Source organism: Papio anubis, chromosome 7 (assembly GCF_008728515.1).
Source record: "Papio anubis isolate 15944 chromosome 7, Panubis1.0, whole genome shotgun sequence".
Classification (NCBI taxonomy): domain Eukaryota; kingdom Metazoa; phylum Chordata; class Mammalia; order Primates; family Cercopithecidae; genus Papio; species Papio anubis.
In genome coordinates, this window is record NC_044982.1 from 136,425,098 (window position 1) to 136,439,586 (window position 14,489).

At 37.1% G+C, this 14,489-nt stretch overlaps 1 protein-coding gene across 5 annotated transcripts in view; it reads right to left on the bottom strand.

Moving 5' to 3' along the window:
- LOC116268503 (transient receptor potential cation channel subfamily M member 7-like) overlaps nucleotides 1-14,489 on the bottom strand; it is a 111,018-nt gene that overhangs the window by 37,952 nt on the left and 58,577 nt on the right. For all 5 annotated transcript variants that reach the window (XR_004185161.1, XM_031668695.1, XM_031668694.1 and 2 more), the window contains 7 exons: nucleotides 11,703-11,756; nucleotides 6,220-6,360; nucleotides 5,809-5,943; nucleotides 4,656-4,936; nucleotides 2,904-3,132; nucleotides 1,633-1,788; nucleotides 1,412-1,555 (listed from right to left, as the gene is read on the bottom strand). Coding sequence is in view for 4 of the 5 variants with exons in the window: in XM_031668695.1 (XP_031524555.1) it covers nucleotides 1,412-1,555; nucleotides 1,633-1,788; nucleotides 2,904-3,132; nucleotides 4,656-4,936; nucleotides 5,809-5,943; nucleotides 6,220-6,360; nucleotides 11,703-11,756 (1,140 nt within the window). In the remaining variant the exon portion in view is untranslated. The remainder of the gene's footprint in view (nucleotides 1-1,411; nucleotides 1,556-1,632; nucleotides 1,789-2,903; nucleotides 3,133-4,655; nucleotides 4,937-5,808; nucleotides 5,944-6,219; nucleotides 6,361-11,702; nucleotides 11,757-14,489) is intronic.

Consider the following 14,489-nt stretch of genomic DNA (forward strand, 5'->3'; position numbering starts at 1 on the left):
AAAAGTGGGAAAGATGTGAAAAGGCTTTGCCCCAGGTACAGAAACAGCCCACCTTTGACACTCTTTACAAAACAGGTTATAGAGAGGTGATAAAGTTTATGTTTAAAAACATGTGAGTATTTATTTCATTTCAGAGGAAAACCCACACTTATTGACCCTTGAAAAATTATGGGTAACAATCCTCTCATCTCTATCTTGTCTCCATCAGTCCTAAAGTAAGTCATATCCTTGATTTGATTATCTATAACAGGCTAGGGAAGTAAACTGCAGTAAAGAAAGAAAAGAGAAATTCCTGTAGTCACCCATACTGGCTATTTTAACGTAGCCATTCACATGAATGCAAATGTAAGAAAACTGCCCTATTTTCATTAGTGGAGACAGAATTTGGAGATTAGATCAGATAACTGATATTTGCAATTTCAGCCTCTGAATAGGAAGGAACAAGAACATTTTCACATAGAGATGTAAGGAAATGTTAATGGTCACATGTGGGTGAAAAAGTAATCGCCAAAGAAACAGATTCTTATTGATGAAAATGAAAAAATCTCCAAACAACAAAGTTAAAAACATCTTAATTAAGAATTTTCCGATGAAGAGGAGTTAAGAACTCATTTACTCAGTCCCTGGTTAAAAGTAGGGGCTAATCTCATTTACTGTATCACCTGTTCCTTCAGGTTGGTCCATCACTAGGAAAAGCAGCACCAGCAAGATAGCCAACTAATATTTCCTAGTGCTCATTCTCCACACAAAATAACCAAAACACATAAACACCTACATTTCAACCAAAATAACAGATGAGTCCATCCTTGTATGGACATATGCTCTTTATCTGCTGTCAAATCAATTTTTCCATAAAGCAAGAGAAAAGCCAATTATATGGAAGGTAATCAAGCATACACTTTAATACGATTAAAGAAATAAGCCACAGATAAATAAAACCATATAAATGATCTGGATTACTTTTCATCATCATCAGTTAACACTGCCAACAGGTTTATTTCAGACTTTTATGTATTATAAAATTATAATACAAAAAATTTTATAATACAAAAAAATTTTATAATACAAAAAAACTTTCATAATACAAAAAAAAAAGTATCAGAATCTCTTTTGGTCCATCTTTTATCATGAATTTTACTAGTTGATTAGTATTTGCTACCAACTTACAAAGACCAATGGTTATCACATATTTGTTAAGTATATTTTTGGTTCCAATTAGAACTGAAATTTGTTAGTGTTTATCACTCTAGATGACAATTTAAATGAAACTAAGGCAAATGTATCACTCTTTTAAATGTGAAATGCCTTTTCAGTGATCTAAGTTATATCAAGATTAGTATGGATTCTGAACCAGTGGTCCCCCACAGCCTATCTCTTAAAAACATTATGCTCGTGTAATTTAAAAACATACCGTGTTAAACCAGAATTTTACAATTGGTGCATGATAAAAGGCATAAAACTTTCGTGTGATTGGAAGCTTTTTTGATTTTATTTGTATCTCCATCTCATTCTTTCCTTCATTACTATCCAAAATCCGTACTTCTTTAAACACTTCCTAAAATTAAAAAAAATTTTTTTTGTACAATTATTCAGAACAAATTTATGTTTACTTTAAAATGTTTTCCTGCTTACCATGGGGATCTCTTCTGTTATGTTCTGAAAGTTGTTTTCGCTGTCATCCATTGTCATCTGATGAGCATCTTGAGATTGTGGGATATGGGACATTTCAGCCTTAGTTTTATATTCTAGCAGTAATATGGCAGGTGGAACTAAAATGCTTAGTATGACCTAAATTTTTAGAAACATAATTTTGCATTTTAAAATTAATGACCTTCAAGAATATAATAAAGAAAAATAAAAGATATTAAATATCTTATGATGATTAGCCATTTTGCCCCAGTAGTGGAGAGAAAAAAACAAAAAATTCATTTTTTACTTACATGTTGTATTTAAAGAGGCCCAAGTTTTAAAGAGTAACAAAACATTTGATTATTATGATAATAAGGGTATAGGATAGATTTAATAATTATTAGAGACTTGTCCTTTAAATAAAATCAGATTACAATTTGTTCAGAAAACACATTTTCTTTACACAAAATTCAAACCTTATAAAGGTGCTATGTCCTTAATTTTATCCTAAATCTCTTTGCAAGTGTTCCATGTCATAACATGATTACTCAGCTTGTGCCTCTATAAACAAAAAGGTTTATTTCTAAAATTTTACTTATTACTTGCAAAATCCCAAAGCATGAAGAAATTGTAATTGTGTAACAGGGTTTCTGTTGGTTATTCAGTGGCCTATGGTTAAAACTGCCTGATTTCTGACTCCTACATTTCTGCACCTTATTTAAAAAGATGTAAGAGAACAAAAAGCAAAGTTAAAAGCAGTATGTATCACCATGACAAAACCTGAAGTACATGTCATTTTACCCAAATTTTTAAAGATATAAATGGGCCACATGTATATACTTATCTATAAGTATAAACTGGGTATATGGATATACTCATTCAATATACTTTAAGTAACTTAAAAGTAACAGATTATTAAATTAGTAGATAGGTCTTGAATTTCAGAATTTGGGAATAATCCTTTCATAAAGTAGTAACTTTTTTCAAGGCTGCTCAGGGCCATAATCTCCAGTATTTCCCATTTGTTCCCCTTCTAGCTCAAAAAGAGGCCATAATCATTATACACACCTGAAAAGGATTCAAAAGTAAAGAAGAGGAGGAAAAAAGAAGCCCATTATACCACTTGGGATGAAATGCCAGTCATCCTTCTTGCTCCCTCTATAACCCCCACCATTACCCTCACACATCAAGGCATTTTACTACACATTTTGACTAATTCCTCTGTTCTTTTTATCTTATCATACACTTTATATCAAATTATTTCTAAAGTATACCTTGTACCAGGAATTTTTCCTCATATTCAGCCTTCCCATCCACATATCAGATAACAACATTTGTGTACAGGTGTGGGCTACAAAAGGTCTAAGTCTTGAAGAAACTGCTAACTTAAGGCAGGTTGAATTACTCCAGTTCTTCAGTTCATAAGTGAGCAATTTCATAGCCATGGTTTCATCTTGTCTGAAGGACTGTTCTAATAATTCAACAGCCAACTGACCAAAATCACTATAAAAAGATAAAAGCCAAAATATACTCAGATTAACAAACTGCAATTTTAAGCCACTATTCTTATATACATTAATACTTTCTACCTTTTAATATTCTCACACACACTTACAGAATTATGAGGCATTAAAACTATAACTGTTTTCAGACATCTACATCTATTCACAAAATATTAAAATATGTCGCATTATGTACAAGACTGAAAAGGTGAATCCAGAGCACTTTCTCCCAGTCCTAGAAATCAAACTATAATCTCGAAGTCAATCAAAACTGACAATGTTACAATGCTCTGTTCAAAAAAGTTTATGCAGTATTTCAAACACAGAAAACAGTTGGTACCTGGTAAAGAGGAAGAACAATGTGACTAGGGACTAACCTAATTATGAGAAACATCTGAATTTTGAAGTTCCACTAAGTAACCATAGGATCCCTGTTAAGAGTTATTTTCAGTAACAGTTGGTCACTGTCCTCTAAAGACCCCACTTGGGAAGCGGGAGGTCTTAGTATATATTAGAAAACTTCTACAAACTACATTTCCAGTTTAATATTTCAATACTGCCCCCCCAAGTAAATTGTAAATTTTTATGAACTATGTCGTTAGTCTATGTATGTACTTCTAGCTTCTGAAGTGCCTCCCAGTTGAATTCAGTCTATTTTCTTATAACACAGCTCCAACCTCACTTCCGCCCTTTCCTTACCAATTCAAATGGAACTTTCTAATCCAATTGCTACCATTTGCAAAAATTAAAATGACTTCTGGTATTTCTTCTTTCTTTTGAGATAGGGTCTACCCTGTCACCCAGGCTGGAGTGCAGTGGCATGATCACAGCTCACTGCAGTCTCAACCTCCCAGGCTCAAGTGATCCTCAGCCTCCTGAGTAGCTGGGACCACAGACAAGTGCCACCACACTCAGCTAATTTTTAAATTTCATGTAGAGACGGGGTCTGCCTATGTTGCCCAAGCTGCATTTCTTCTTTCTTGCTGAAATATTTAATTCTTGGGTTGTAAATATAATAACCTCTTTTTCATAGAGGCAGAAAGTTTCTTTCTGAATTAAAAAATATACACGCTTCAATAATTTTCTGTCAATTGTACCAGTAAGATTACACATATAAATACATCACCGTTAAGTACGTGGCACTGTAACAGCCACTCAAACAATATCTACTTTGAATTTTTAAAATGTTTTCAAATAGTCTGGGCGCGGTGGCTCAAGCCTGTAATCCCAGCACTTTGGGAGGCCAAGATGGGTGGATCACGAGGTCAGGAGATCAAGACCATCCTGGCGAACACGGTGAAACCCCGTCTCTACTAAAAATTACAAAAAACTAGCCAGGCGAGGTGGCGGGTGCCTGTAGTCCCAGCTACTCGGGAGGCTGAGGCAGGAGAATGGCGTAAACGCGGGAGGCAGAGCTTGCAGTGAGCTGAGATCCGGCCACTGCACTCCAGCCTGGGTGACAGAGCGAGACTCCGTCTCAAAAAAAAAAAAAAAAATGTTTTCAAATAATAAAATATCACTTACTTGGAATACTGTTTCAGTTCTTCTGAAGTATCATCTACCAGGTCACTCTGCTTTGCTTCATATGCCATTGAACGATAGATCTTACAGGCAACTAATGCTTTAGCCATTGATTCTTCACCATGTTGCCATAAAAAACGGGCCATGACCTGCCTCTTCATAAGGCAAGCCCAAATTAAAAGTTCATTAAGTGGATAAGGAAAGCGCTTGGTTTCTGGATCATCAATGTCTACAATTTCATCTTTGGTTCTTTTCTTCTTTCCTTCTTCCACAACTGTATCAATCTTCCAGGGAAAATAAAGTTATAAAGATCATTATAATAAGGCCATATGAAATTTATGTCACTGAAAATTTTAATAAAATATCCTTTACATTATTCAGCTCCATAAAACTGCACATAATAGCATAAATTTTATAAACTGGATTTTTATTATAGCTCATAATTCATTTTATGAAAACGCTATTTTAACAGAAATGTCTTTGCAATAAACATTTCCCAAAATTTAAGGGCCTAAATATTTCAACTAATATTCTAATAGAACATAATTTTAATAAAGGGTTAGATAACATTTTTGTCATACATGTTCTTAATCAAGTATAACTGGAATGAAAGGAGTCAGGTAACCATTTATTAAAACATTTTAATTTGGTTATCATCATAGCTAAATATGAAAATGTAGGCCGGGTGCAGTGGCTCATGCCTGTAATCCTACCACTTTGGGAGGCTGAGGCGGGTGGATCACAAGGTCAAGAGATCGAGACCATCCTGGCCAACATGGTGAAACCCCATCTCTACCAAAAATACAAAAAATTAGCCGGTGTGGTGGCGGGTGCCTGTAGTGCCAGCTACTTGGGAGGCTGAGGCAGGAGAATCACTTGAACTCGGGAGGCGGAGGTTGCAGTGAGCCAAGATTGAACCAAAGCACTCCAGCCTGGTGACAGAGCAACACTCCATCTCAAAAAAAAAAAAAAAGTAACAGAATCATTAACTTATAATTAATATCTCTGTGTATGAGAAAATGACAATTCTAAGACATACCCAAAAATGAAAGGTAATTCTTACTAAATCCAATTAGGTTTTTTTGTTTAATAATACTAAGTAATTTAGAAAGAAGAAAATAAAAACTCAGAAAGAATAATATTTAAATAAATTTACCTTTGGTCGGTAGGGCTGTGCTGTCTTAATGAAATGGTTATGCCTCATTTTTTCCTTTTTATCTGCCCTATTGCCAAAAGATTCATGACTCTTTCGCAACTGAGGAGTGCTGCTGGAGGTATTTCGGCCAGACCTCTGAAAATGAGCTCTTATTAGCTTTTACAGATTTAAACATGCTGACATGTTATAAAAATTCAAGAATCAATTTATATACGTGTGCAAATGTGTTTGTGTATAAACAAAATATGACTGGTTTAGGATTTTCATGACAAAATATTTCTAATTACTCTTAGTTGAAAATCTTCAATTTTATGACAGTGTTACTTTCTCCATTCTAATGTTAATTCTTAACATTTAAAGTGCATTTAATGTTAAAGCACATATATGGATTTCCCCCCAAATTTTACATACCCGATTATTTCCACCAAGACTATTATATATTAATCGAAAACGTTTCCTAGTATAGGTGCATCTGTAGGTTCCTCCCATGAGATATTCAATAACAAGTCCTATATCAATTAGAGTGATCTTATATCCTGGAGGAAGATTTCCCTAGAAACAAAACATGTTTTAAATAGATCAGATAGCATTTCTCAATATTGCCATGCCCTGCCTAGGAACAGGCCTACTCTCCAAAATGACAAATGTTTACTTTGTATAAGCAGCAATCCCACGCCTGTAATCCCAACACTCTGGGAGGCCAAGGTGGGTGAATCACCTGAGGTCAGGAGTTCGAGATCAGCCTGACCAACATGATGAAAACCCGTCTCTACTAAAACTACAAAAACATTGGCCAGGCAAGCTAGCACGTGTCTGCAGTTCCAGCTACTCAGGAGGCTGAGGCAGGAGAATCGCTTGAACTCGGGAGGCGGAAATTGCAGTTAGCCAATATTGTGCCACTGCACTCCAGCCTGGGACACAGAGCAAGACTTGGTCTCAAACAAACAACAAAAAAAGCAGCAGCAGCAAGGGTTGCCAGCAGCTATCTTTACAGAAGGAGATGTTTGTTTCTCTATTTGTTCTGTAAAAATACAGGATTCTGAAGTTCTGAGGTCTCAAAGGTGTGCCTTGAGACAGGAGTATGACCTAAAGCAGGAAGATAACAATTTCATCTCTCTATTGCCCCAATACTTCACACATAAGATGGAGGCTGGGTGCAGTGGCTCAGGCCTATAATCCCAGCACTTTGGGAGGCTGAGGCAGGCGGATCACCTGAGGTCGGGAGTTCCAGACCAGCCTGGCCAACATGGAGAGACCCGGTCTCTACGAAAAATACAAGAGCAAGACTCTGTCTCAAAAAAAAAAAAAAAAAAAGAGACAATGGAAATGCTAATTGGCCAACTATTCCATTTTCATTGTGATATATATAAAAAATTGCATTTTTCTGCAAAACTAATGCTGTGTTATGTTTCCAGACTGGCCCAGAAATACACGTAAATATTTTTTAACCAAAATTATACTGGCGATATTATAGGTTTTTATAGTGTTGTCTAGGAATTAACTATCACTTGCAACATTGTTTAAAGCTAAGACTTCATTTTCCCATGGCAATTTACAAATGCACTTTTGGAACATACACCATTTGTGAGTTTGGAAAGATGGCCTGTTTAAAAATTTAAAAACTGGTTAATTTCATTAAATAATCTTAAAGGGATTTAATCATCAGATAATTTGTATTTATTAACTAATTCTGCCCTCCTACCATTACCATTTTTTTATTTCCCTGATTATAATGTCATGAACTTTTTTTTTTTTTTTTAAATGTCTGTATTTTTACTATCTTGGTTTCACTGGGCATGGTGGCTCACGCCTGTAATCCTAGCACTTTGGGAGGCTGAGGGGGTGGATCACCTGAGGTCAGGAGTTTGAGATCATCCTGGCCAACATGGTGAATCCCCATCTCTACTAAAAATACAAAAATTAGCTAGGTGTGGTGCAGGGCACATGTAATCCCAGCTACTCAGGAGGCTGAAGCAGAAGAATTGCTTAAACCCAGGATGCGAAGGCTGCAGTGAGCCAAGATCGCATCACTGCACTCTACTATGGGCAACAAAGGCGAAACTCCGTCTCAAAAATAAATAAATAAATAAATAAAATCTTGTTTTCATCTGTGAAATTTCTAATTTCTAGATAGCTATATCCTTTAAATCTCTAATTTGAAAATAAATCAAAATACATATTTCCATCTTGAATACATGATTTTTGGTTTTAACTCAAGCAGCCTCAAAATATGCTGATTGAGAATGTCACTTATGATACTCGTCAATATTATTTATTAAAAATGACAAATGCCATTATATGAACCCACTTGAATAAGAAATATTTAAATTAGGTAAAATAATGTGAATTATCTATCAAATGTCATGACGATCAAGTTCTCAAACTATACTAAGCCATAAAACTCTTTACCAATGTGAATCAAAATATTCAATTACTGCCTTTACTTCAGGATTTATCACTTACAGAAATCAAAAAATAGGGCTTATTATCATAGCCACCAATGTAACAACAATGTATACAAATTCTCAGATTTGTTTCCAAAATTTTAACTACCATAATTCTTAGAAACATGGTCTTAAGGTCTCCCCCATTACTTAAGATTTCTAGGGGAAGGAGAGGAAATTTTAATTATTTAAAAAGACCAAATCAAACTGATGTGAAATGACCAGAATAGGCAAATCATTAGATTAATAGTTATCCTAGGAGGGAAACGGAAGTGGGGAGTAGAGAAGGAGAAGAAATGAGGAGTGACCGCTAAAGGGTACAGGGTAACTTTTCGAAGTATTATAAATGCTCTAAAGTTAGACTGTGGCAATGGTTGCACAACTCTGTGAATAAAGTCAAAAAAGTATGCTTTTTTTTTTTTTTTGAGACAAAGGATCTTGCTGTGTTGTCCAGGCTGGAGTGCAATGGCACAATCTCAGCTTGCAGCAACCTCCGCTTCCTAGGTTCAAGCAATTCTTCTGCCTCAGCCTCCTGAGTAGCTGGGACTACAGGCACACGCCACCACGGCTGGCTAATTTTTGTATTTTTAGTAGAGACAAGGTTTCACTATTTTGGCTAGGCTGTTCTTGAACTCCTGACCTCAAGCCACCACGCCTGGCCAATACACACTTTAAATGAACGAATTTTGTAATTTGTGAAATACATTTCAATAAAGCTATAAAGAAAAGCACACGTGGGCTGGGCGTAATGGCTCACACCTGTAATCCCAGCAGTTTGGGAGGCCGAGGTGGGTGGATCACCTGAGGTCAGGGGTTCGAGACCAGCCTGGCCAACATGATGAAACCCCATCTCTACAAAAAAAATAATAACAATAATAAATAGGGCTGGAGTGCGGTGGCTCAAATGCTCTCAATCCCAGCACTGGAACCGAGATGGTAGGATCACCCGAGTTCAGGGAGATGAGAGACCATCTGGCTGACTTTCACAGTGAAACCCGTCTCTACCAAAATACAAAAAATTAGCAGGGCAAGGTGGCAGGCAGCCTGTACTCCCAGCTACTTTCGGGAGGCTGAGGGCAGGAGAATGCGTGAACCAGGAGGCCCGAAGGGCTTGCAGTGAGCTGAGATCCGACCACTGCATCAGCCTGGGCAACAGAGCCAGACTCGTCTCAAAAAAAAAAAAAATAATAATAATAATAATAAATAAATAAATAAAGCCGGTGTGGTGGCACACACCTGTAGTGCCAGCTACTTGGGAGGCTGATGGGAGAACAACTTGAACCTGAGGAGGCAGTGGATTACCAGTGAAAGACAGGTGTGCAAACTGCACTCCAACCTGGGCAACAGACCAAGACTCCATCTCAAAAAAAACAAAATCAGCCAGGCGTGGTGGCAGACACCTGCAATCCTAGCTACTCAGGAGGCTGAGGCAGGAGAATCACTTGAACCCGGGAGACGGAGGTTGCAGTGAGCCGAGATCGCGCCACCGTACTCCAGCCTGGGCAAGAAAGGGCAAAACTTCATTTCCAAAAAAAAATTTTTTTAATATAAAATGTCTCGGTTCTTCCTATGGGATAGTTTAGTATTAGATCAGTTACAAAATAATGAAAATGAAAACAGAAAATGACATTTTTAAAAAACATCCTCAAGGCTGTTAAAAATGACATTTCTAATGTCATTCTTTTTTCTTAAGACAGGGCCTTGATGTGTACCCAGACTGGAGTACAGTGGCTCAATGACAGCACACTGCAGGCTCAAGTGATCCTCCCTCAGTGCCCCCCCACACCCCCACCAATCATTTGGGACTACACGCAGGTGACAACATGCCAGGCTAATTTTTAATTTTTTTGTAGAGACAAGGTCTCGCTTTGTTGCCCAGGCTGGTCTCGAACACTTTCTCTCTGGCGATCCTCCCACCTCAGACTACCAAAGTGCTGGTATTACGGGTATGAGCCACCAGGCCTGGCCTTCGATGTGTTTAATAATGCACTCATATTAAGTAGCAAGTAAAAGCTGAAATAAATAATTCTAAACAAAATTTAAGTTTAGAAACTTAGAAGATATTTTAACCAAATAAATATAAAGACTATTTTATCAAGGAAAACAAAACTGTATTGAACACCAATATAAATGGCTATAAAAGTGGTGATAAATGTTTAAAACTTTTAGTTCACAAACAATCCTGATAGGAGAGAAGAGGAATAAGAGTACATCAATTTAGTGGCCACAGAATAGCCTGAGATCATGAGAGTGTTATACATTCATCACTACCAATACTAGATTTTGTTTTACTTTTAAAAATGTTAAAGCGATTTATATATATTTAGGGTTACAAGTATAGATTTCTTACATGCATGTGTTATGTAGTGGTGAAGACTAGGCTTTCAGTGTACCTATTACCTGAATGGTGAATAGTGTACCCACAGGTAAATTGTTCAACCCTCACCCCCCAACCCAACCTCCCACCTTTTGTTAAGTCTCCAGTGTCTATCATTCCACTCTATGTCCACAGGTACCCATTGTTTAGCTCCAACTTATAAGTGAAAACGTGGTATTTGACTAAGTTATTTCACTTAGGATAATGAACCTCTAGTTCCATTCACATTGCCACAAAGGACATGATTTCATTCTTTTGTATGGCTGAGTAGAAACACTACATTTTTTTTTTAAGGGGAGAGAGCTTTTCAGTATTTCTACTGGCAATTTTTTTTAAGGGGAGAGAGCTTTTCAGCATTTTTACTGGCAAAGTCTGCCATTAAGATCATGACCCTGTCCTCAATTTCCTTATTCAGTATCCTTTACATTCGGACAATTTTCTAAGGAACAAATTTCTGCTGAAGATAGAGGAAAAAAGATACATTCTATCAACAGTCTTTCTTTTATGAACCAATGAGCTTTATACATCATATTCTATCTTGGATGACCAGAAGCTCAATAGCTTTTTTTTTTTTAAGACAGAGTCTCACTCTGTTCCCAGGCTGGAATGCAATGGCAAGATCATGGCTCGTGGCAGCCTCCACCTCCTGGCCTCAAGCGATCCTCCCACCTCAGCCTCCCGAGTAGCTGGTACTACAGGTGTGCACCACCATGCCCAGGTAATTTTTTTAACTTTTTGTAGAGATGTGATTTCAGCATGCTGCCCAGGCTGGTCTCGAACTCCTGGGCTCAAGCAATCCACCAGTCTCAACCTGCCGAAATGCTGGGATTACAGGTTTGAGCCTCCCATGCCTGGCAGTGGTCTTAATTTCATAAATTCTCTTTTTTTCTTGTTTTCTGATACATTATGCTCTTTACTCCTCTCTTACCACAAATTCAGCTCATATTTTATCTTGTTCTGTAAACTAATTTTATTGGTATTTCCAAAATGTATTTAAATGCTTTAAAAAAAAAAGATGAAATATAAATGATTTTTTAAAATAACATTTTTCAAAAGCAAAAATAATCTTTTACCTGTTTGACGTCTCGAACAAGATGAAACAGCATTGGATTAGTTGGACCTTGTTTCTTTAGGGAGAAAAAGTTACAGCAAACTATTATTTTTCTTCTAAAATAATTTAAAGTTTACAGGATTTTTGAGAACCTCCTTATATAAATTACACTGTTTTGGAGTTATTTCCTTAAGTTCTATTCATAAAGTAGAACAACAAAGAATTGTCACGTTTACTGCCAAAAAACAAATAATCTTAAGAGTATCACTAAAATGATATATTCTTTTTTGTTTCATAAAAGTCATGTCAACACTGCAACTTTACAACTGTACCTTAAATTTAAATTTACATTTATTTCATTGATAATGGCGCCGTACAATACCTTTCTTCTTGTTAAAATGTCTGTTCCTCTGTTCCATCACTAATAAAGTCATATTGAGACTTTAATATTTTGAGTAATAAGTCTTTTAACACAAGCTTGTCCAACCTGTAGCCCACGGGCTGCACACAGCCCAAGAAGGCTTTGAATGCGGCCCAGCACAAATTTGTAAATTTTCCTAAAACATTGAGTTTTTTTCCAATTTTTTTTTTTAAGCTCATCAGCTATCGTTAGTGTATTTTATGTATGGCCCAAGACAATTCTTCTTCCAATGTGGCTCAGGAAAGCCAAAAGATTGGACATCCCTGATTTAACATTTATATATGCCATAATTTTGCCATTATCTTACTTCTCTTAATATATAATGTTAGAGTGGACTAATCACAAGTTCCACCTTTCTAGTAATCTCATTTTGATGGCAGTCTGTATTTTGAAAAAATAGCCAAATATCTATTCTCCTCGACCAAGAAGGAAGTAAATGGCTCAAAAAGACCTGAGGTAGTCATTTGACCCGTCTGAAATTTAATGCAATGAATTCCAGGTGACACAAATCAAGAGACTTCTAAATACTTTAAATCCTATTGTTTAAAAGAATTATCAAATGGGATTTAATGCCACCCGTGTATTGATATTTTATATGATAAGTTATTATAGTAATCAACTCAATCTACTTTTCTATTTTGATCACATCTACTTTGTAAAATGTTTTAAAATTTAACTGGGTGCACCTACCATTATTTCTTTTTTTTTTTTGAGATGGAATCTTGCTCTGTCGCCCAGGCTGGACTGCAGAGGTGCAATCTCGGCTCACTGCAAGCTCCGCCTCCTGGGTTCACGCCATTCTCCTGCCTCAGCCTCCCAAGTAGCTGGGACTACAGGTGCCCGCTGCTACCACGCCCTGCTAACTTTTTTGTATTTTCAGTAGAGACGGGGCTTCACTGTGTTAGCCAGGATGGTCTCCTGCCTCAGCCTCCCAAAGTGCTGGGATTACAGGCGTGAGCCACCGCACCTGGCCATCTACCATTATTTCTTTGGAGAAAAAGTTATTTTCTTTTATATTCCTGGCTTTCAAATTCTATATAATATCTAAGATGACTACAATTGACATTGCATATAAATTATACTTTACTTTGCTCTGTCTTCTTTTTACAAGATTTATTTAGGGCCGGGCACGGTGGCTCAAGCCTGTAATCTCAGCACTTTGGGAGGCCGAGGCGGGTGGATCACCTGAGGTTGGGAGTTCGAGACCAGCCTGACCAACACGGAGAAACCCCGTCTCTACTGAAAAAACACAAAATTAGCCCAGTGTGGTGGCGCATGCCTGTAATCCCACCTACTCGGGAGGCTGAGGCAGAAGAATCGCTTGAACCCGGGAGGCGGAGGTTGTGGTGAGCCGGAGGTTGTGGTGAGCCGAGATCACGCCACTGTGCTCCAGCCTGGGCGACAAGAGTGAAACTCCATCGCCCCAAAAATAAAAAATTTAAAAAAAAACAACAACAATATTTATTTAGTCTATCCACTCAGGGGCTAAGTTCTCTCTGCCAATTCTCCCCCACAGGTTAACTTTTTAAAATAAGAGTTTCTTCTAAGTTAGTAAGAAGCATCTCATATTTTGGGAGTATTGGGGAATTTCATTGCATTTTTCTCCAACGGTATATAATCATATGCAAAGGCACTTAGAATTTTTTAAATTCTATTTTATCCTACTCTATTAAATGTTTATCCATTAAAAATAAACTGTTAGTAAATAATAAATGTACTTTAACATAGAAATTCTCAAAGTATGACCTGGGGACACCTGAGGCCCCCATGATTCCTTTGGGAGTTCCATGAGATCAAGACTTTTTTCCTAATCATATTAAAATTGTATTTGTATTGTTTCATTCTTATTCTCTCCGTGTTTGGTGAAGTTTTCCAGAAGCTTTCTGATGTGTGATATTGTGAGATTAAATTCAGAAGCAAATATGAGAATCCAGCTGCTTTTATAAGGCTAGACTTTAAAGACATTTGCAAAAATGTTTTCCTCTCCTCAGCAATTTTTCTGTTTTCTTTAAAAATAAAAACATAGCAGGCTGGGCGCGGTGGCTCATGCCTGTAATCCCAGCACTTTGGCAGGTCAAGGCGGGTGGATCACCTTAGATCAGGAGTTCAAGACCAGCCTGGCCAACATGATGAAACCTCATCACTACTAAAAATACAAAAATTAGCCGGGTGTGGTGGTGGGCATCTCTAATCCTAGCTACTCGGGAGGCTGAGGCAGGAGAATCACTTGAATCTGGGACGTGGAGGTTGCAGTGAGCTGAGATTGTGCCATTGCACTCCAGCCTGGATGACGAGAGCAAAACTCCGTCTCAAAAAAATAAATAAAAATAAAAACGTATCAGGCAGAAGGTGCTAATTTAAGAAAAAAGAAATACAAATAACAAATAT